Below are 23,873 nucleotides of genomic sequence, written 5' to 3'. Positions count from 1 at the left end.
CATCAAAAACATTTTCAAGTGAATTTAAGACTTATTCTTTAAATTTCTGTTTTTTTTAATCAAATAAACCACCACGTGATCATATTAATTTGCGTTTCAACTGCCAATAACATTACCAGTGCAATTAATGCCACCTCCATAGAATCCAACATTACAGGAACAGTTGTAGCTGTCTAACGTGTCCTGACAAGAGGCATTCATGTGACAGTTGTTGGCACCTGTATTACACTCATCTGTGAATTGACAGTTGGCTCCATTCCAACCATCTTTACATGTGCAATATCCTGTTATGTCATCACAATCGATGGAACCAATCATATTACAGGAACAAGTTTCTGAGCACTGGTCTCCAAATGTAATATCACTGCATTCTAAATAAAGAATTATCCTTGTGTAGATGTAAAAAAAAAAATAGCCAAAAAAGCTTTAATAACATGTACAATTTAAATACCGGTATAACGCACAATAAATTTCATTTCTATGTTAAGTCTACCATGCAAAATAATTCTACTTCTTAAAAGTAAAAAATAAATGTCAATGTCTTAACCAAATAAAATACAGACAGGAAAGCTAACTGAAATATTTATCAGAACAATTTATCTTACTACATTGATGTATTGAATTTCAGCTAAATAAATAAATAACCCTTACCAGTACAATTAATGCCATCTCCATAGAATCCTTCATTACAAGAACAGTTGTAGCTGTCTTTCGTGTCCTGACAAGAAGCATTCTTATGACAGTTGTTGGTTCCTGTCTTGCACTCACTTGTGAATTCACAATTGCTTCCATTCCAACCATCTTTACATGTGCAATATCCTGTTATGTCATCACAATCGATGGAACCAACCACATTGCAAGAACATGTTTCGGAACATTGATCTCCAAATGTAGTGTCACTGCATTCTATGTCCAAAAGAATTCAAAGCGGGGAAAGCAATTAAACGATGTATAAACTTGTATATAACAAACTTACAAATTAACCTTCATTATTATTTTAATTTCACAGTCCAAAATTGAAATTGATATATTACAATATAATTACGTGAGCCTATGTTTATTTCTTTTACATTTCAAACATTTGACACATATTGAAAGTTAAAGCAATAATAGACAAAGGAAAAGAACGAGATTTTAGAACAAAATCCAAAATACTGTAAATGTATTTCATTTGGCTGTGTATTCTTTTTAGCGGCTTTGGCGGAATGCAGCAACCGCTAAATCAAGTACAAAGTTAAATATTTTGTACATAAACACATAAATAACAATATTAAGGAATGCGCTAAATCAAATCTACGCTAACTTATTCAAAAGTCAATTTCCGCCAAATATCGTACACGCTAAATATAATAAATTTACAGTACCCAAACCACTGAATACATATTTTTTAAAGAGTTTGAGCAAGCATGAATATTAAACATGAATTTTAAGATTCTTTCAATATCTTCCTTTGTATTGACACCATATGCATTAATTATTTAAATATTTTAAACTGTGTTTTACCTGTGCAATGAATGCCATCTCCATGGAATCCCACATTACAAGAACAGTTGTAGCTGTCTTTCGTGTCCTGACAAGAAGCATTCTTATGACAGTTGTTGGCACCTGCCTCGCATTCATTTGTGAATTCACAGTGGTTTCCATTCCAACCATCTTTACATGTGCAATATCCTGTTATGTCATCACAATCGATGGAACCAACCACATTGCAAGAACATGTTTCGGAACATTGATCTCCAAATGTAGTGTCACTGCATTCTATTAATAAAAGAATTCAAAATTGTTTTTAGAACAAAGAGGGTAAGGCGATTAAACGACGTGTAACCTTGCATACAATAAAATAGTAATCTTTATTACTATGCTAATTTCATAATACAAAATTAGATTTTTTTATTATATCAGCCCTTTTTATTTTATTTTATTTGAAACACTGGATAAGACTAGTATTGACAGTTAAAACAATAATAGCGAAAAGAAAAGAACGGGATTGTTGACCAAAATACCCAAACTTTCAATCACTATTTTTTATAGAATTCGAGTAGGAGTGAATATAGAATATTAATTTCATTTTTTTTTTCAATTTCTTCCTTTGTATTGACACCAAGTAGGATATAAATATTTTTAACTGAGTTTTTATTCACCTGAGCAATCACATACCTGTGCAATTAATGCCATCTCCATAGAATCCTACATTACAAGAACAGTTGTAGCTGTCTTTCGTGTCCTGACAAGAAGCATTCTTATGACAGTTGTTGGCACCTGCTTCGCATTCATTTGTGAATTCACAGTGGTTTCCATTCCAACCATCTTTACATGTGCAATATCCTGTTATGTCATCACAATCGATGAAACCAACCACATTACAAGAACATGTTTCGGAACATTGGTTTCCAAATGTATTATCACTGCATTCTATGTCCAAAAGATTTCAAATTTGGCTTAAGAAACAAGTTGGAGGAATTGTTTAAACGATGTACAAAGTTGCGTACAACAAACAGAAACTGTATAATCATGTTAATTTTACATCCATACTTGTTCATTCCCATTAGCAGTATTACAAATGTTTTTTTAATTGTACAATTATTGACATCATAAACAAAAACAAAGAAAACAAAAGAACAGGAATATTAACCAAACAAGAGGTGAAGGGCCACATCGCTCACGTGAGCAACTGGCTAGGTAAAAGCAAAACCAGTTCAGAATTGAAAAGTTTAAATATACTAGTAAAAGTGTGTTCAGGGGAAGAGGGGCGGGGGGAGGGGGGGGGGGTGAACAAACTTTAATCTATACTTCCTGTGAATGCCTTTACATTAACATGATACATAATGGTTTTGCTATTTAAAAGATAATTTTTTTATTGAAGTATCCTTTCCTTACATATTTATGATCCACTTTAATGGCTCCTCTATTTTTCTAGTAGGTCATGATTTTATCAAATATAAATCTGCATAACCCTTTTCAATGCTTTTATATTGATGATCAATAATGGCTTTGTTGTTCCTGTGAAGAATTTTTATGACTTTTCTTCTGTATTTTTAGGTAAAACCTTGATAAATCATTGTGGCCCCATTAAACCCCTGCGGGTCATGATTTACACAAACTGAATCTATACTATCCAAGGATGCTCCCATATAAATGTTTCTATGAACAATCAGGGCTTTGCTGTTCTCGTCGAGTAATCCTTCATAAAACTTTGATCACCTGTTATGACCCATCCGTGCGCCAGGGGTCATGATTTGAACCACAGTTTAATCTACACTACAAGAGGATGCTTCAATATAACTTTGACTAATTATTGCTTTGTTGTTCTTGTATCCCAGGGGGTCATGATTTGTACAAACTTGAATCTAAGCTTCCTGAGGATGTTTTAATATAACTTTGACCAATCATGACTTTGCTGTTCTTGAGAAGAAAATATTTAATTATTCCTATGTCATCCTATGTTAATTTTGTTATCCTATTGTGGCCCCACTCTACCCTGGGGGTCATGATGTGACCAAACTTGAATCTACACTACAAGAGGATACTTTCATTGAATTATGACCAAACATAGCTTTGCTGCTTTTGAGAAAAAGATTTTTAAAGATTTTTTCCTATGCATTCCCATTTTAAACTGTGATACCCAATTGTTGCCCAACTCTACACCCGGGGGTCAGAATATGAACAAACTTGAATCTACACTACCAGAGGATGCTTTCATATTACTATGGCTAATCATGGATTTGCTGTTCTTGAGAAGAAGATTTTAAAGATTTTTTGCTATGTATTCCTATGTCAAATATTTGATACTCTACTGTATCCCCACGCTACCCATGGGAGTCATGATTTAAACAAACTTAAATCTACACTACCCGAGGATACTTCCACGTGAGTTTCATCTTTCGTAGTCGAGTGGTTCTTGAGAAGAAGAATTTTAGAAAAAGGCAATTCCTTTTTCACTGAATCGTAATTATCTTTCTTCAGAAGAGGGCGACCGTTCACGGTAGCTCAGTCGGTAGAGCGCTCGCTCCGTGGTCGACCCGGGAGGTAGTGAGTTCGTATCTCGGCCGCGACTGATCTAGTCGTTAAAATGGGTAGCAACTGTTCCTTCGCCATGCGCTGGGCACTTTGCAGTGAAAGTTGCGGGTCCTTCGGATGGGACCTTAAAAGCTGAGGCCCCGTGTCAGCGGCAGGCGTTGGCACGATAAAGATCCCTCACTGCTCAATGGCCCTGAGTGCCGAGTAAAGATCAAAATTTGAATCCCTTTACCGGCAAACGGTGACGTCTCCATCTGAGTGAAAAATTCTCGAGAGGGACGTTAAACAATATACAATCAATCGGAAGAGGGCGTGACCCTTCATTTGTATAAATTTGAATCCACGTTACTCAAGGATACTTTGTGGCAAGTTTGGTTGAAATTAGCCCAGTGGTTCTTGAGAAGAAGATGAAAATGTGAAAATTTACGAAAACGACGACAACGAAGATTGACAACAAACAAATTTTGATTAGAAAAGCTCACTTGAGCCTTCGGCTCAGGTGAGCTTAAAACAACCAAACACTTTCAGTTGCTATATTTATTAATACAACTCCAGGAAGCATTATAAAATATACACTATATTTTCTCAATATCGTTTTTGATTTGAAAACATTCAAAACTAAAATGTTTTCATTTGAGTTTCAACTTAAATCTGCAATCGCTTACCTGTACAATTGACACCATCTCCATAGAATCCTACATTACAGGAACAGTTGTAGCTGTCTTTCGTGTCCTGACAAGAAGCATTCTTATGACAGTTGTTGGCTCCTGCCTCGCATTCATTTGTGAATTCACATTTGCTTCCATTCCAACCATCTTTACATGTGCAATATCCGGTTTTGTCATCACAATCGATGGATCCAACCACATTGCAAGAACATGTTTCGGAACATTGGTCTCCAAATGTAGTATCACTGCATTCTTTGTCAAAAAAAGAAATCAAATTTGGTTTAAAGAACAAAGCCGGGAAAGGGATTAAACCATATACAAAATTGCAAACAAACATGAAAAGTCCTTCTATGACTGCATTAACAATAATAGGATAATGACAAGTACGGGACTATTGACGAGGAAAATTTTCAGTTCTCCATAATTAAATGAATAAAATTTGAGCTCATGTGCCTTAAAAATCCTATACGTGAAGTAAGCATTGAAAACTTTATATTATTTTATTTTCATAGTCTTCTATTACTTTTGATAACACTCAGCAAATAAAATTTTTCATTTGGATTTCAACTCACCTTAGCAGTTTCTTACCTGTGCAATTAATGCCATCTCCATAGAATCCTATATTACAAGAACAGTTATAGCTGTCAATCGTGTCCCAACACGTAGCATTCATATGACAATTGCTGGCTCCTGTCTCACATTCATTTGTGAACTCACAATTAGTTCCATTCCAACCATCTTTACATGTGCAAAATCCGGTAACATCATTACAATCGATGGTCCCAACTATACTGCAGGAACATGTTTCTGAGCACTGATCTCCAAATGTTAAATCACTGCATTCTTTTTCAAGACAAAAATTACATGTTCAAATGTATTTGTTTATTAAGAAAAGAAGAAAAAGTGTCTGAATACATAAAAGTTTGATCGTTGTAAATATTACACATTGTTCATCCCCAGAGTAGCAAACATTAGCACTCAATCCCACCTCTCATATTTTTGATGTCCCTGATTGCCCTGTTCATATTTTCTATTGTTTAATGAACTCTTGAGCTCGAATACTGTTCTTTACCTCCATATACATTTGTATTTCATTATATTTTTTTACTCTGTTAGGGTCCAATACTTTTTGTACAAATAAATGTGCAAATTGAAAAATGAAGGCAGCATTTTTCTATGTTAGGTACGCCAAGAATACACTCGTTTATATTTACATAGTATTGAGAAACAAGGCACGATTAGTGACATTCTTCATTTGCATATTTTTTCAATGTCTCACAAATTAAGGCATAAAATGAGGAATATTTTTTTGCAGAACTTATATAGAAGTACATGGCTGAACAAGTTGAAAATCATATATACATTTTTTTTATAAAGGACTCACTTGTACAATTTTGTGTCGATGACATCTCAAAGCCAATATCACAAATACACGAGTATGATCCTTGTGTCTCATTACATGATGAATTATTTCCGCAAATGTATGGATTGTTTGTACACTCTGGTATGTCTTCTGTACAGTTTTTACCCTGCCATCCCGCCTTGCAGTTACATGTCCCATTTTGTTTTTCACAGGACTGAGTATTATTAAATTCACATGTACAAATACTGCTACAGTTCTGGCCGTATTTTTTTAAGGGACAACCTTTGTGAAATGTTAGAAAGAAGTTTATATTTTATTAATAAATTACTCAGATATACATATATATTCATTTGATAAATTTGATTCTTTTCCTAGTTTTGCACATTGCCAGATGTCTATAATGGTTACCTGATACCTGTTGACTGATCTACCTAAACTCTAAAAAGTTATCACATCTTGAAACGTAAAACCATGCACATACAACATTCTAATTTATAGATAAAATTATTTATAGAGATTAAATTTACACGAAATAGATATTATAAAAGCATATTTTTAAACTTTTATGGTGGCTGAATCTGAAATTGCAACATTTTAATTGGAAATTAAATTGAAAATGAAGATTATGAAGGTATTTTACCAACACAAAGTCCGCCATCAAGGAAAAATCCATCTTCACAGTGACAAGAAAAAGAGCCATTTAAATTGAGACAGTATGGAATGTTTCCACAAATAGAAGAGTTCAGACATTCATTGATATCGTTGGAACAATAGGTGCCCTCCCATCCTTCCTTGCAGCTGCAGAATCCGTTCATCGAGTCGCAGGAATCCGTATTATTTGTGTCACATAAACATTGCAAATCACAACCTCTTCCATAATATCCATTTTCACATTCTTTATAAAGACAAAACAAATCAATGTATTCTTTGCAATTGCTTGGACCTGAGATCATGAAATGAGAATAAACTTGAGACGAAACTTGTCTTTTGAATATTTTTCTATATATAAAATACAATGTATGTTTAAAAACTTGCAGGTTCATAATATATTAAAATAAAAATACATGATGAAAAGTCTTATTTATTTTTAAAATCATTTCATTAATTATAGTGGATTGGAATTAAGACTTAAGTCTGTTTTCTATTTAGGATCTTTGGACCTGAATTAGAGAAATTAATCAAGCTTTATTTTGCTATAATTCACATCTGAGAAGTTTAGAAAAAGACGAAATAAAATGCTAGTACGTTTAGCATTCTTCTCGATTCAATGTACCACTGAATTAGCAACAGTCACCGAAAATTTCGATTTTCTGCACAAAAATTGTAAGTGCATTTTATGTAATTGATACACTGGGCATTTTTTGAAGTACACTTTATATTCAGAGTAATTCCTCTATGGAAGAAGACATGAATGTTGTACCTTTACATCCGTTTGTAGAATTCTGAAATCCATCCTTGCATACACAAGTGTAGGAACCATCATTGTTGATGCATGTTTCATTGCTTCCTGGGCAGGGACTCACTGTATTGTTACACTCATTGATGTCCTGATTGCATGACTCTCCAGTCCACCCCGTCTTACAAACACAGCCATTAATGTGATCACATCTTTCAGATCCTGGGCCGCATCGACATTCTTTTAAGCATTTATCGCCATAAAATCCGTCGATGCAAACTTCAAAAACGGAACGTAGTATCAAAAAAATCATAAAATACTTATAGTACTTTAACATTCTTTTTAAATACTATTAAACTATCACTTAAAATAACAAGAAAAATTTGATTTGAACATCTCATATTATACAAAATACCTTCACATGATTTTCCATCATTTTGCAAAGTGTGTCCAATGTTACATCCGCATTCAAATGAACCATCTGTATTTGTGCAATTGTGTTCACATGTTCCAAACATTTTACATTCATCAATATCTTAAATTAAAGACATATATCATTATATTTCTTAGAATATCATTTTTGAAAAACATAAAATAAAATGAAACGTTCGATTTGATGTAAAAATTACATTTTAAGATAGATTTAAAAAGCCATGAAATCTTTTATAATGCAAAAAATGTCAAGATTGATTGATTATCTGTTGTTAAGGGTCCGAGAATATTTCACTCATAATAAGACTTAACCAATTGAAAGTGAAGGGATTTAAACATATATCTATTTTTGGCACTAAGAGCCATTGAGGAGTGGGGGTTCTTTATCGTGCCATGCCTACCGTGAATGGGAACCTCGGTTGTTAAGGTTTCATGCGAAAGACTATCATCTAAAGTACTGGGTGCCTGGCAAAGGAACAGTCACTACCTATGTTAGCATGTTAGGTTTTAACACGGGAACGAGAATCGAACCCGGTACCTACCGATCACGAAACAAACGTTATACCCCAATTCTAGGCTACTGCTTTCGATTTCTTTTAAAATGAAACATATGGAGATAACGAACAGGATTCAACATCAAAAATCATAAAACGGTACAAAATAGGAGCAGAGCAAACATGGACCTCCAGAAGATCGGCATTGGGATCAAGTGTCATGAATGATTGATCATCCCCTGCCGACCGGTCACACCCATCGTAGGCTTCTTGTCATGATCGGGAAATAACGGAAAAATCCGTCGTCAATCAAGTGTATTTATAAATAATGGATTAGTATTAAAACGTCACACAAGATTTGAATCAATGATAGATTGTATTTACTGTATCGACCATAGAATTTAAGCATGATAACTTTAAACGACACATATGAAATTCTTGTTTCATCAACTGGTTTGTCAATAATTTACTTCGTTTTAAAAATTGATCATACGTAGAGCATGCTCTTGCGTATCGAATCAACTTACTAGATATATAAACTCCGTATGCTGGTAATGAAGGTATTGTATATTGCTGCATAAGTAAGGGAAGTCGACGATTAAAAAATTAAAGTCATCACGTTCATCATAGAGCTTGGTTGTTAGATTAATATTAACGTCTTTTTAAAGTAAAATTTCCAAATATGAAACAGTATCCCTTTCATCTTGAGTGCATTTCCCCTTTCACGCATCTTGACTTGATATATCTTATAAACGTGCGGTAGAGCGCTCGCTCCGTGATCGGGGGGTCGTGAGTTCGTATCTCGGCCGCGATGAGACCTTAAAAACCGAGGCCCCGTGTCAGCGGCAGGCATTGGCACGATAAAGATCTCTCACTGCTCAATGGCCCTGAGTGCTGAGTAAAGGTCAAAATTTAAAGCCCTTCACCGGCATACGGTGACGTCTCCATCTGAGTGAAAAATTCTCGAAAGGGACGTTAATCAATATACAATCAATCAATCTTAAAAAGGTGTACTTATTTCCATTTTTAAAAAAATAAACGAATAAAAAGGAAATAATTTCCTTAGCATCACTTTTTTACCCCTTTCTAATGTAAATGCAGTTACTATAGTAATTTTATGAGAATTTTGAAATTCGTCTATATCCATTTGTTTCTTCTATAAAATAATAGGATCTTTCATATCCTCAAGGTTGTAACTAACAACTTAATTCACGTTACCGTCGTATATTATGAACATTCTGACAAAGACAAAAAATTGAAGAACAATCATATCGCGCATTCTTCTATTCCCTGTCTTTTTATTTTTTTTACCAGTTTATTGGGAATTTTAATTCAAAAACAAGCATGGAGACAATGTGCGACAACTATTCCGAACAAGCTAATGTAATGGTAAATACACTATTGAAGCGTAAATAATCTATCAGATAAAATATATATTGGTCTAATCCCTAATCCTCTTAATTCAATGATTTTAAAGATAAATCAAATACATTATTTTATCTTTTATAGTAAATTTTACATGTATTACCTTTGCATGTGCTGTTGTCGATATCAAGTTCAAATCCAGATTTACAAAAGCAAGAACCATTATATAAACTTGATTCTTGCCTCAGAATGCAACCATAACTGCAATTCAATTCCGGAAACAAGGTACATATATCAGAAACTGAAAACAAATGACATCATGTTAACATTACAGATTGTTGTAGTACAGCATATTTTGTTGTGTAGGCGGAAACACATTAAAAAAGTTTACATTATTGAACCTTATTAGCTATAAAAAAATAAATATCAAAGCAAAATATGCATAAAAATATTTTAAAAGATAAAAAAGTTTTATTGAAATCCTGGCGGAAAGAAATTTGTATTATATATCTAAACTTTAGTTGCATTTTGCATTGATTATAGTCTATATATGCACATATGTTTTATGAAACTATTTAGGCGTACAGAAAGCAAAATTACAAATGCAAACTTAAAGCCAACAAATGATGAAAACAAGAATGTGAGGAATGCTGGTATTTGCAAAAAAATATTTAGAAAGTCCTTACTTCCATTCAATTAGTATTAATAAATGATCTACCTTTTTCGCAATTCCTTCTATCATTTTGAAGGGAGTAACCAAACTCACACTCGCAGTTGTACCCTCCTTCGGTGTTAGAGCATATTTGAGAACAATCATCGATATTTTGAGTACACTCATCTACATCTGTATGATAAATCATAAAATACATTACTTCTAACTAAAGAAACACACCCTTTGGCAATAAAACTCTATAATTCTATGAATTGGTCATTTGCAAAATTATTTTCTTAAAACACATTCTGATTACACACACAAGTACTCTAAAGTTTAAATAAAAAAATGCTTGAGTTTCTGATTGACAATATCTATGTGGTTTTGGAGACCATGTCTTCAAACAATATATTGGGATTCCCATGGGTACCAATTGCGCTTCGTTATTAGATTAGTTTGTATTCATATAAAGCAGAATTTGCAAAATCTTATGCAAGAAAAGAAGAAAACACTTGCTGTGGCCTTCAACTCGACTTTTAGATATATCGACGACGTGTTGTCAATAAACAATGGTAATTTCCATTTCTACGTCGATATGATATATCCTGGCGAGCTTGAGATAAAAGATACCACAGAGTTTGACACATCTGTTTCATACTTGTATATTTTACTTGAAAAAGACGTTAATGGTATTCTATCAACCAAGCTATATGATAAACGTAATGACTTAAACTTTTTATGGTCAACTTCCCTTACTTACGCAGCAATATACCTTCATCACCTGCATAAAGAGTGGATATATCTCAATTTATTCGATACACATGAGCATGCTCTACGTATGAACAATTTCAAGAACGAGGTTAATTATTTACAAGCAAGTTGATGAAACAAGAATATTAGCAGTCTCGTTTAAAGTTTACATTTGGTAAGTTCTACGGTCGATACAATGACCTTGACGACGGAATTTCCCGTTATTTCCCGATCATGACAAGGATCACACGGTGGGTGTGACCGGTCGGCATGGGATGCTCACTCCTCCATGGCACCCGATCCCACCTCTGATGTCTCGGGGGTCTGTGTTTGCTCTGCTCTTATTTTGTATTGTTTTAAGGACTCTGATATTGAATAATGTTCGTTATCTCCATATGCTTCTTCCAATATGATAACCTTTACATTCAGAGTATATTCAAGGTTTTCCATCGCTTAAAAACTCGCGGTATTTTCACGATCAAATATGCAACTGAATCACTATTCATTATAATTCCAAAAGAATACATGCACACACTTTTAAAAAAAATCATAATTCGTAAAAGAAATTGTAAGGCCGCACATAATAATAAAAACAAAAACGGTGTTCTGAAAAGCAAAGGAAATTCTGGTCGATACAGTCGAACTACTTAACATTTCTAAAAGTAAAACTGCCGTGATTATTTGTCAATTTTCAGTTATCGAATTTCAAAAAAGAAACTCTAGATGGGTATAATACATTGTAAAGAGTTTTTTGAAAATCTAAAACAATTCATTTATATAAATTTAATGATTTCGGTACGAAGTTATGTTTGACATACAGCGCCACAATAATTCTAGAGCCGTGAATCTTTAGAAAAGACATATTTTTTTTATTATGCAATATATTTTTAATGCGACTACCAATTAACCTTTAATAGAAGAGTGAAAACAAATTAATTGGCTTTGTTCCTTCATGCGTAAAGTCCGGCGAGGGTCGGGGAGATTATATTGATAATGCATTGTGAGGCCCTAATTAAGTGCTCTATCTTTTTGTAGAATTGTTTGATTAAAGTTTCAGATAGAGAGGATATATATGTTTAGATTTTCTTGATTATCACAGATCTTACTGTGTCGGCAAATTTTTTTTACTGTGTTGCACGTATAAAAATTGAATCATTGCTGTGTCGGAGAAAATTTTACTTTGTCGGGACCAACACAGTAAAGCAGCTCTTGGAGAACCATGAATATTGATTTAGAAAAAAGGAAAGTGTCATGTATTTAAAAAAAACTTCATTAAAAAAACTAACAATTTTATACTCAAAATGTTAGTTGAAGAGGCAAAAGCATTGGTGATTTCAATAAAATTCAATCTCTTTGACGATGTGAACATATCTGTACATACTTAGCAATTATAACGCTGTAGTGTGTTCTTTGAAAATGTACTGTATGTTGAAACATTTCAATTTTTTTCATATCTGTTATATTTAGTGACACAATGTTAGCACGAGAGAATAAATTATGGAGATAATAACGAACGGAAACCTACAACTAAAATTCTTATAGAAAGAAAGAATTTAATTGGGTGCAGCAATCAAAAACCCCTGAAGATATGGGATCAGGTGATATGGAAAAGTAATAATCTTTTACAGTCACAACCACATTAGGCTGCTTTTATCATGATCAGGCAAAGGGAAAATCCATAAACAATGCATCGTTTAAAAATTGGCCTAACATGCAGTAAGTATGAAAATTGTTCGTAAGCATTCGAATGAATGATAGAATGAGAGGACATACCTTCACAGACAGAACCTTGCTTTTGAAATCCTTCCTTGCAGAGGCACGTGTAATTTCCATAAAGATTTTTACAAACTGTGTTTTCCGGGCAATCGTTTAAGCTCAAATCAGAACATTCATCAATGTCTGAAAAAATACCAATCAATATGTTGTAAATCAATTATTATTCGCGTCATGTTTTATTTGCGAATCGTCCGTTTGAAATCAATCCGCGACGATTAATTTTCGAAAAACTCCTCACGTATTCTAAGTAAATTTATTGGTTCGCGGCGATGGAACATTCGCAAGTTTAAGTCGGTCGCGAAACTCGCGAATTTTTCTCACACGCGAATAATTGTTGGTTTACAATATGCCATTTGGTCTTACTATTTAAATATTAATTAAAGTGGAAAAATGGAAAAGAAAAAAGTACTTTGTATTTTGAAGAATGTAACAAAGTTTAAAAATATCAGATACCTTCGCAATTATCTCCAACTCTTTGGAATCCCTCCCTACAATTACAGATGTAGGACCCTTCCAGATTTTGACAGACTTTGTCAAATCCACAAATTGATTGGTTTGATTTACACTCATCAATGTCATCACTGCAGGTTTCTCCTGCCCATCCTTCCAGACAGTCACACCCACTTACTGGATTACACTTGTCCATACCTGGTCCACATGTGCATATTTGACTGCAATTTTCCCCGTAATATGGTTCCTTGCATTCTATAAAAATTATCGTATGCATTTGTTGATTTTTCCGGATCTAAAATTAGTTATAATTATTTGTGTATATACTCAACACCATTATAACGGTAGGTTCTGTAAACGGAAAAATACACATTTGTCTTGGCTATAATACATTTATCATCATTGTAGAATAAAGTTTTCATATTTGTGTTAAAAAGGCGATGCCAAAAAATAAAATTACCGGTACATGAAACTTTATCTGCATTTAAGGCGTATCCTTGACGACAAAAACATTGGAAGGAACCATTAATATTGCTACAGTTTTGCTCACAGGGGAAAGGTGTCGCTTCACATTCATTTACATCTGAAATTCACAATACATACACATGTATAAATGCATCATTTTGTGTGTCAAGAGACTAACATAAACGATAGTAAGTTTCTCATATTTTTTTACCTATGCAACTTTGGTTATTTTTATGCAGTTGATAGCCTATTGGACAGATGCAACTTCCAGTCGTCGTGTTACATGCATATTCGCAGCTGACGGAAATGTCTTTACATTGATTTTCATCTGTAGAACAAAACCGTAATGAATTACTTGTATAGATTATGAGAAAGTAAATTTAAATCATTTACAAATAAAACATCATATTAATGAAACAATAGACTTTACTTTGATGTGATATCTGTCAAGCTCTACAATCTCAAAAAGCAATTATACATGTAGAAGCATACGGAACAGTAAATCAAAATAATTGAAGGTTTGTAGATAGTTTAAGGTATACCTTTCCTCAGATGACTAAAAATTCGACTGATAAGAACGAAAAACCACCTATGGCACATTGTACACCTATGATGTGTGTGTTGAATTTCAATTTCAAATTACTAGGTCAATGACCTGCTTTTCATGCTAGTGGCCCCTAAGTATTTCTCTGGATATGTATACCTAACTTTTCTCACTATGACCATTTTCTTCACTCACAAAATATTACATGCAAAAAAACTCTTTAAATAATGAAATATTACAACATGGACAGTGTGGCTTCCTGAAAAGAAACGACTAGAGTTTTTGGTCATATATAATTATCAGAGTCCAAATTTCCTCTGTCATTATTTATTTTCCTCCATTTTTAATCGAATATTACAAAAATCTGAGTGACAAGAACTCTAGATTTTTATAGCCTCAGGTTTCTTTTGTTGTCCTAATTTTCATGGTATCGACATGAAATGGTGTCAATGATTAAATTATTGAGATGTGTTGTCTGGAATGATTTTTGTTTATATTTTTGAATTTATTTTTTATTTTATAGCATTCAATTATTTGAAATAATTCATAAACTGTAACACATTTAATATTTGCAAAAATATGTTTAAAAATATATCTTACCTTTATATAATGATTAATATTGCAAAAAGTAAAAGATTTTGACAAAAATGAATAGTAAAAAATTTAGTCCGAATTTCCTCTGCATTACCATACATTGACTTTTGTTCCTGTATATTTTCTTTAAAAACATACTTATTAAACTTTTTAAATTGATATCGAGTTAAAACTTAGTAATTTTATTCATTTAGAACCATTTTTTTATTTAACATACACATGTATTATACTTCATAAAATCCCCTTTCTGTTTTCTATAACCTAAGTAAACATAATCCTTAAGTTAATTTTTAAGAATATTATAAAATTAAACATTGCATAGAGTTAAAGAAAAGACATCGAGCTTTAGTATAGAAAAAATGTTAATCAACTCCTTCTTTATTGATTATCAGGCCAATTATTGCCTATACCGTTTGTATCAATTTTTTTATATACAAAGACATTCATGAGAAAATGAACAAACCGGTTTTATTGCAGGAAGTATTGTCCTTGTTTAAAGAAAATCCTGGGAAACATTGACATACAAAGGAACCGAGAATATTTACACATTTTTGCTCACACCCAGACGTTAATTCCAAACATTCGTCAATATCTGTAATGAAAGTAAATCTACAGAGTTCAAATAGATAGATGGAAAAATCACACTTATAATTATTCTTCTTATCTACCTACATTTAATTAAAAATTATTTAAATGATTTAACATCTTTTTATCAGCCCTTACAATTCCTCAGAGTTCATTTTACAGCACCACATTCATGTAATACCTTTTCTTTCATTTTTTTCATTGTATCCAGTTAAAAATTTCTAAAGTGAAATATGGTAAATTAATGTTCATTAAAAATACTGCTGAAAAATTTAATTCAGTACTTTCATTTTATTGTTAGATGTTTTAAATCAAACGTAAAATTCAAATAACCACGCTTGAAACTTTGAACCCTAAAAATGTAAGCTATTAGATACAATACCTCTACATGTCTCATTTTCTTTTCGGTATCCAGGAATACATGTACACAAGAAGCTCCCCTCCGTATTCTCACAGGTTTCCGATGTTAAATCACAAACACTTGTATTTCCATTTCTACATTCATTGATATCTTAAACAAAGATAAAATTATGCTTTTAGAATTCTATTATATCATATATGATTTACTCATTAAAATCAATATTCTATCTATAAGCTTTAAACCTTCACATTTGTGTCCAACTTCTTCAAACCCTGGAGGACAGTCTGAGCAATTGTATGCTCTTCCAAGTCTTTTCTCCTCTTCTGGGGTGAGATCAGTGCAGTTTCTTCCTAATGGACACGGGCCACCAAAGCACCCATTTGTATCTATTTCACACTTGTCGCCTGGAAAAAAAGTCGGAAATCATAAATTTTCTATGGGACTTTAAAACGTTTATACAGCCAACAAACATACACGAGTTCATTATTTTTCTTACCAGAATAACCAGTTTCGCAATCACACAAAGCTAATTTGAATCGGTCATTTTCTGTCAGTTTTGCATTGAGATAGTCACAACGGCCTTCATTTTGGCAGCCTCCGCATAAAGTAATTTCGACATCCAGCGAGGGTGATTCGGCTCCTAGTTCATCCACTACACTTAAACTAAATTTACAATTCGATCATTGACCAAGATATACAGCAGCATGTCATAACTATTTGGTTTGTAACGAAGGAAATGTTCTTTAAAATACCTGATTTCCGATATATTTGTACTTTTTGGAGTCCACATTGCTTCTCCGGAAGTTGTGTTTAGATAAAAATCCTCAGGGCTTTTCAGAATATTGTATTTGGGCATTTCTTTGCTGTCATCAGAAGCATTAAACCACAATTCAACAACTTTACCGACTTCAACTTGAACTGAGGTGTTCCCTGATATTCTCGGAGTTTCATTTTCTTTAAAGCATAAAAGAATGTTATACTGAAAGTTACGCAATAATAAACAATTACATGAATATAACAAACGAAAAGAATGTATAAAAAAGGTAACTTTAGTGTCAAATACGGTTTAATACATATCAAAACAAAATAGGCTTATTGACCAATTAGTTTGATTTCAGAAATGGAAATTGTTTCTTCTGTCCCCGATGATCCAGCAAGTGCAATATCTCCTGTTGCCAGATAATCAAAAATACAGGCTTGTGATGGGTTTACTCCACATTTTTTCTTCGCATTTTCCAATGCCTCTTCATTTGTCTCGTCCAAAAAAAGCGGTTCAAACTCAGGATGGGAGAAGTCTTTGTTTGTGAGTCCTTTATCGTAATGGAATATAGATTCCTCATTTACCAGCCCTAATTATTAAAATCAATCTGGTTGGTTAATCAATTTGATTTAAGACAAACTACAATGACCAATTACTCAGTGGATGATAAATTAACAACATACATTCATTTTTACATTTAAATACACATAACTTTATCGCGTTACAAACTTATATATATTGATGTTAGAATGATGCTGTATGTATGCAATTAAATTCAACAGAGTAGAGTAGGTATATAAAAGTTAACTTTGTCTAAAAGTAATGGCATGAAATAAGGTTTGTAATACATTTGTAGTTTAAAACTTTAAATTATGAAGAAAATATAATGATAATCTGTTCGGAATGTTTATTTTAATATCACACTAATGTAGTGAGTAAAGGGATCTCTATTCATTTTTTTAAAGGAGTGATATTGTATACAAGGGAAATATACAGAAAAATACAACCAACACTAAAAATCATTATGGAAATATTGCTACAAAACACTGTACTTAATAAAAACTTACATTGCTGACCAAATTTGTAGTAAATATCTCTTTCAGTTTTTGTTGCATTTTTGTCTAGTATAGTTTCGTTTGGTAGGATAAAATCGTTGTTTATATCTCCGTCAAAATTCCCCATCAATCCTCTTGTGAATCCCATGTACGTTCTATCAACGATTGTTTCCGAAATCAAAAAACGTACACCTAGACTGACTTTTAGAATAATTGCTGTAAAATACAAAATAACCTTCTTCAGCCAACAGTAAAAAAATAATTAATGATAATTGGTCTAGAGGATTACAACAATGTGTAAGTAAAGTAAACTTTTAGCTAATTTTCCCTGGGTTTAAAAAGTTTAAAAGATACAAATCTGCCATTAGTTAAAACTAAATAATTTGTTTAAAAAAATTTTATTAGCTTCTGAGCTGTTTTAAAATAATCCATCTTTCGCTGCTGAGTAATTAATAAAATTATGTAAAAATAAAATTTAAAACTTTCTTTCGAGTTTTTGATTTTAAATTAATCTCTTAAATATTTCAAGAAAAACGTGTCGTGATTAAAAAAAGTTTGCAAGAACATTATCATTTTATACAGAATACATATATGAATAAATATATAGTTAATATCGAAAACAAACGAAAAAATTCAAGGTCATTTAATGTTTATTAATTTTGGGTATAAAATGGGTTAATATGCGTATTAATGATGACAAATCAAATTGTATTGAACTGTGTATTGGCGAGTTTCTTCCTCTTCGTCGCGTTTACTTCGCTATTATCATGGCTATTTTATGATGTTTACAGATACAAACAAGAGGCCCATGGGCCACATCGCTCACCTGAGAAGCTTTGGCCATTCAGTTCTTTACCAGATTTCCCCCTTGTAATATATATTTTGACCCCACCCTACCCCACTGATCATAATTTACACAATTTGAAATCTATGCTTCCATATAAGTTTCAGCTTTGATTTTCAGATTTTTTCTACATATTTCTATGTAAAACATTGAACCCACATTGTGGCCCCGCCCAACCCCCGTGGGTCATGATTTGAACAATTTTGAATCTTAACTACCCCAGGATGCTTCCAAATAGGTTTCAGCTTCTCTGGCTCAGTGGTTCTTGAGAATAAGATTTTAAAAGATGTTTCCTATATATTTCTATGTAAAACTTTGATTCCCCATTGTGGCCCCACCCTACCCCTGGGTCATGATTTGAACAATTTAGAATCAACACTACTCAAGGATGCTTCCACATAAGTTTCAGGTTTTCTTTCCCAGTGGTTCCCAGATTTGAACACTTTTAAATCTAAACTACCCCATGGATGCTTCCAAATCTTTCCCAGCTTTTTTGACCCAGTGGTTCTTGAGAAGAAGATTTTAAAGATTTTTCCTATATATTTCTATGTAAAACATTGATTTAACGTTGTGGCCCCGCCCAACTCCCGGGGGTCATGATTTGAACAACTTAGAATCTACACTATACCAGGATGCTTCCACATAAGTTTCAGCTTTTCTGGCCCAGTGGTTCTTAAGAAGAAGATTTTCAAAGATTTTTCCTATATATTTCTATGTAAAAATTTGATTCCCCATTGTGGCCCCGCCCTTCCCCCGGGGGTCATGATTCCTATAATTTAAAATTTAAACTACCCCAGAATGCTTCCACATAAGTTTCAGCTTTTCTGACCCAGTGGTTCTTGAGAAGAAGATTTTCAAAGATTTTTCCTATATATTTCTATATAAAACTTTGATTCCCCATTGTGGCCCTGCCCTTACCCCGGGGGTCATGATTTGAACAATTTAGAATCTACACTTTACCAGAATGCTTCCACATAAGTTTCAGCTTTACTGGCCAAGTGGTTCTTGAGAAGAAGATTTTTTAATGACCCAACCCTATTTTTGTCTTTTCTTGATTATCTCCCCTTGCGAGGGGATATGTCCTTTCATATTAACAATTTAAATTTCCCTTTACCCAAGGATGCTTTGTACCAAGTTTGGTCAAAATTTGCCCAGTGGTTCTTGAAAAGAAGTCGAAAATGTGAAAAGTTTACAGACGGACAAACAGACGTTTGGACGGACAGACGGACGGACGGACGGACGACGGACAAAATGTGATCAGAAAAGCTCACTTGAGCCTTCGGCTCAGGTGAGCTAATAAACAAATAAGTGATTTGGTCGTCCAATTCTGATTGTATAGGGTATTTTAGGTAAATTAATTTGAATAGCTGATCAGCCATTGTCCTCTTTGACGTAATAGGGTCATGTGATCGTTTTCAGAGGATTTCATTTGAGTTAATAAGTGATAAATTACAGCGGTATATCACAGTACAAACACAAATTTTAGAAAATGTGCGTATTGGAATTTTAATTTTAAATACATCGAACTTTTGAAAAATACGGTAAGTCCTTAAGAATATATTTTGCAAAAATGGCAAATAGCATTCCAAGGCTCTTAATGCTAAATAAAAGTCTAAATACGAAGCCTTTCAATTGAATATAATGACCACGCAATCGAGTGCAAAATTCTTGCAAGAGATATAAAGGAAAATAATTTAAGAATAAAATTCTTCGGTTGCGAATAGATCATTTTAAAGTCGGTTATTTGCAACTACTTGAAAAAAAATATTAAGTTTTAAAACATTAATTGAAAACCTTTAAGTAAAATAATTTAGTTTTTGTGACAACCCTCTTCAACATTGATATATACAACTATGACAACAACTTGTCATATTACTTACATGAATCCAGAAAAGAGGCAGATATAGTTTGGTTTTCCCATCGAACTGATAAATTTCTAGTGAGGAAGGTGTAGTTGACATTTTCAAAGTCTCTTGTTAAATCTCTCCCATTAACTTTTATAATCATGTCTTTAAAGAAATTTTTGGATGTTAGAAAAAACAATTTACATATAACTTGTACATAGCAGGCAGACAACATTACAGACAGAATTCAAGGAAATGAAAATTCGCGCACTTTTTAAAACTCACATTGTTTATCGCACAGATGTTTATGATTTTACAATAGATATTTATAATTTGCATTAATCGATTTTTTTTAACTCGTCTGTGGAATTTTAAAAATGGCTTCTTAAAGGCCATGGACACAGTTTCAACTGATTCAAAAACAACCAAATTTTTACAATGCATGTTTACAAGTCCAAATCAACATATGATTAAAAAATTTCAAATGATTAGCAAAAAAAAGAACTTTATTTGTTGATTAACAAATGAGATTCGGACCTTAAAATGTTTCATGAAGTAAATAAGGCTCTTGTGTAGTGTTTGTTTACATGTAGGAAAGTTAACAAAACTTGGGTTAACAAAACGAGATTCAGCAAATCACTGGAAACTGTCTAATCGTATTTAGAATTAACTTCTTTATTGAAAAGAATATGCTTTGAACAAGCATTTATTAACATATTCATCATACGCAAAATATCATGGCATGAGCCTTGTCTACTTTACCGTTACTTAAAAATTATCTTTTGTTTCTCTTGGTACATGTATGATATAAAATATGCTTATTGTCATTTGTGAATTCTACATTGTTTTCAATGTTTTTAAATATAAGTACATGTACATCAAAAATTGTGATATAGGTCATTCAGATAATTATCCATATGAGATATACATGTACAGTATATTATGAGAAATATCACTCTGGGGTATCTGTCTAAATGCCTGGTAAGGTACCTTAATTTTTGAGAGGAAGCTTGTTTAAGATATATCAATGACAAATTCTTGGAAAAATTATATATAATTTTAAGGAACGTGTCGTCTGAAATTAAAAGAGAAAGAATTTTCAAAGTATTGAAATATTTATTACTCACTTTCACATCCGCATGACCGGAAAATTATCAAAAGATTCAATTATTCAACACACCTGCTGAGCTTTGCAAGATTATTGACCAAGCCAAACATATTTTTTCAAAGTGTGTTAATATGGTCAATTTTAACGCATTTTGAAAAGAAAATTTATTTTTTCAAAGTGCGTTGATTTGGTCCCAAATTAAACGCACTTTGAAAAAATTTTCAAAGTGCGTAATTTTTCAAATGTGTTGTAACTGCGTTCATTTACCATACTCGTCTTGATTGAAATGGTCAACGCTGCTGCGAAAAAAAATTTCAAAGATTTATTTTTTGTTCCCCGCTTTCGCGAAAGCGAGGGGACATAAAATTTCATTCGTCTGTCCGTCTGTCTGTCCGTCGGTCCGTCAGTCTGTCCGTTCGTCACAAAAACTTTAACCTTGCCCATAACTTTTGATTTAGTGGAGCTATGATTTTCATATTTCATATGTGTATTCCTTGTGATAAGACCTTTCTTTGGGTACCACCAAATTTGACCTTTTGACCTTGAGCTTGGAGTTTCAACTACTTTTACTAAAAAATTCCAAACTTTTACTTTGGCCATAACTTTTGAATGGTACATGTAGGTACTATGACTTTCATATTTCACACATTTATTCTTTGTGAAAAGACCTTTCAAGGAATACCAACAACTATGTCCTTTTGACCTTGAACTTGGAAATTTATGTACTTATGAAAAAATTATATTCTTGACCATAATTTTTGAACGGTAAGGGCTACGGCTTTTATACTTCACATATGTTATTCTTGTAAGAAGACTTTTTATTGGATACCAAGAACTTTGACCTTTTGACCTTGACCTTGGAGTTTTAATTACTTTTTAAAAATTATAACCTTGATCACAACTTCTGAACGATAGATACAAGGACTTTTATATTTCACACATGTATTCTTTGAGGCAACACCTTTCATTGGATACCAACAACTTTGACCTTTGTACCTTGGAGATTAACATACTTCTGAAAAAACTTTAACCTTGACCATAACTTTTAAACGGTAAGGGCTAGGGCTTTCGTACTTCACGTTTGTTATCCTTGTGAGAAAATCTTTCATTGCATACCAAGAACTTTGACCCTTTGACCTTGACCTTGGAGTTTTAACTACTTTTTAAAAACGTTAACCTTGGTCACAACTTTTGAATGGTACAAACTAGGACTTTCATATTTTAAATATATGTATTCTTTATGGCAAGACCTTTCATGGGATACCAAAAACTTTGACCTATTGACCTTGATCCTAAAACTGATATCTTGCCCACGAAGATAACGAAAGCGGGGGACCACAATTCTTTGAATTTGCTTGTTTGTTTAACGTCTCTCTTGAGAATTTTTCACTCATATGGAATTTTAAAAGGTACGGTACATGTAATGAAGAATTGTTTATCTTTAAATATAGAAAATATTTACTATTGATTTGCATTTATTTGCATTGCGATTGAAAATGCATTTAGAATTACGATTTGAATTGTGCATTTGGGTGGATAGTTCATTTAGAAAGTTATTCAGAAAAAATACCATCTTTTACAGCAGTTGAACAGATGAAAATCTTTGTTATCACCTTGCACTTTTTAGGCAGGTTTATGTAAGTAAATACAAGTTACAGGATCTGTACCATGCTTGGTTCACTGTAAGAGTACATTCAACGACCTATAGTGCTGACGGAAATGTGGTTTATTGCAAAAGTTGAAGGAAATAATTGCAAAAGGAAATCCTTAACTGAGTGAAACAACAATTTTATAAAAGAATGATCTTTTAGTTTGTTTATAAACATTTTGAATTTTCAAAAAAAGTTACACATATTGCATTGTAACAATATGAAGTTAATTTGTGCAAAACTTATTCGAGTTTAAAATGTGTGTGAAGCTTTACACCTGTCTATCTTCTTTTGTATTATAATAAGAATGATATGTTGCTTTTACTTTGCTTGTCTCGAGTCATTTCTATCTGCACTTTTGATCCGGTTTGGTCCTCTGCTACAAACGCGCTAAATATTGTAGCATTGGTGGTGGTTCCATTAGCTGTTGTTGCCAGATCTGTCCTAGCTTGAAACTTAAATCGTACAGAATCCTTGTTTATTTTCATCATAGTATATTCTCCGTATCCATTAAATGTGTAATTTTTTCCATCGAGTGTCAAAATGTGTGGGTCACCAAAATTTACACCTTATAAAGAAAAAGAAAATACAACAGCTAAGGTTTGTTCTTAGCACATATCTTTAAGCTATTAAAGGAAATAAATCCTAATTATAAATGAATCTGTGCCTTTGGAGGCTATTATTCCTATATGTATATCATT

The 23,873-nt window shown here is 32.8% G+C and overlaps 1 protein-coding gene across 1 annotated transcript in view; it reads right to left on the bottom strand.

The window, feature by feature from the left end:
• The window catches only part of LOC134241995 (protein eyes shut homolog), a gene marked incomplete at its 5' end in the record, with an annotated part of 42,972 nt that overhangs the window by 4,905 nt on the left and 14,194 nt on the right, over window positions 1-23,873 (bottom strand). Inside the window, 25 exons of the mRNA XM_062724010.1 lie at window positions 117-371; window positions 652-906; window positions 1,504-1,758; window positions 2,158-2,412; window positions 4,683-4,937; window positions 5,274-5,528; window positions 6,070-6,330; window positions 6,689-6,943; window positions 7,469-7,723; window positions 7,860-7,979; window positions 9,899-10,036; window positions 10,454-10,579; window positions 12,911-13,036; window positions 13,367-13,618; window positions 13,824-13,946; window positions 14,040-14,156; window positions 15,430-15,558; window positions 15,934-16,062; window positions 16,155-16,316; window positions 16,409-16,575; window positions 16,665-16,866; window positions 17,013-17,261; window positions 17,740-17,943; window positions 20,452-20,580; window positions 23,498-23,740. Of these exons, the coding sequence (XP_062579994.1) occupies window positions 117-371; window positions 652-906; window positions 1,504-1,758; window positions 2,158-2,412; window positions 4,683-4,937; window positions 5,274-5,528; window positions 6,070-6,330; window positions 6,689-6,943; window positions 7,469-7,723; window positions 7,860-7,979; window positions 9,899-10,036; window positions 10,454-10,579; window positions 12,911-13,036; window positions 13,367-13,618; window positions 13,824-13,946; window positions 14,040-14,156; window positions 15,430-15,558; window positions 15,934-16,062; window positions 16,155-16,316; window positions 16,409-16,575; window positions 16,665-16,866; window positions 17,013-17,261; window positions 17,740-17,943; window positions 20,452-20,580; window positions 23,498-23,740 (4,917 nt within the window). The remainder of the gene's footprint in view (window positions 1-116; window positions 372-651; window positions 907-1,503; window positions 1,759-2,157; window positions 2,413-4,682; window positions 4,938-5,273; window positions 5,529-6,069; window positions 6,331-6,688; window positions 6,944-7,468; window positions 7,724-7,859; window positions 7,980-9,898; window positions 10,037-10,453; window positions 10,580-12,910; window positions 13,037-13,366; window positions 13,619-13,823; window positions 13,947-14,039; window positions 14,157-15,429; window positions 15,559-15,933; window positions 16,063-16,154; window positions 16,317-16,408; window positions 16,576-16,664; window positions 16,867-17,012; window positions 17,262-17,739; window positions 17,944-20,451; window positions 20,581-23,497; window positions 23,741-23,873) is intronic.

The sequence above is a fragment of the Saccostrea cucullata genome, unplaced genomic scaffold (assembly GCF_032062105.1).
Source record: "Saccostrea cucullata isolate Sc308-1 unplaced genomic scaffold, CSIRO_AGI_Scuc_v1 ctg4131, whole genome shotgun sequence".
NCBI classification, from domain to species: domain Eukaryota; kingdom Metazoa; phylum Mollusca; class Bivalvia; order Ostreida; family Ostreidae; genus Saccostrea; species Saccostrea cuccullata.
The sequence above is the reverse complement of the archived record's forward strand: the minus strand, read 5'-3'. Positions and strand labels throughout refer to the sequence as shown.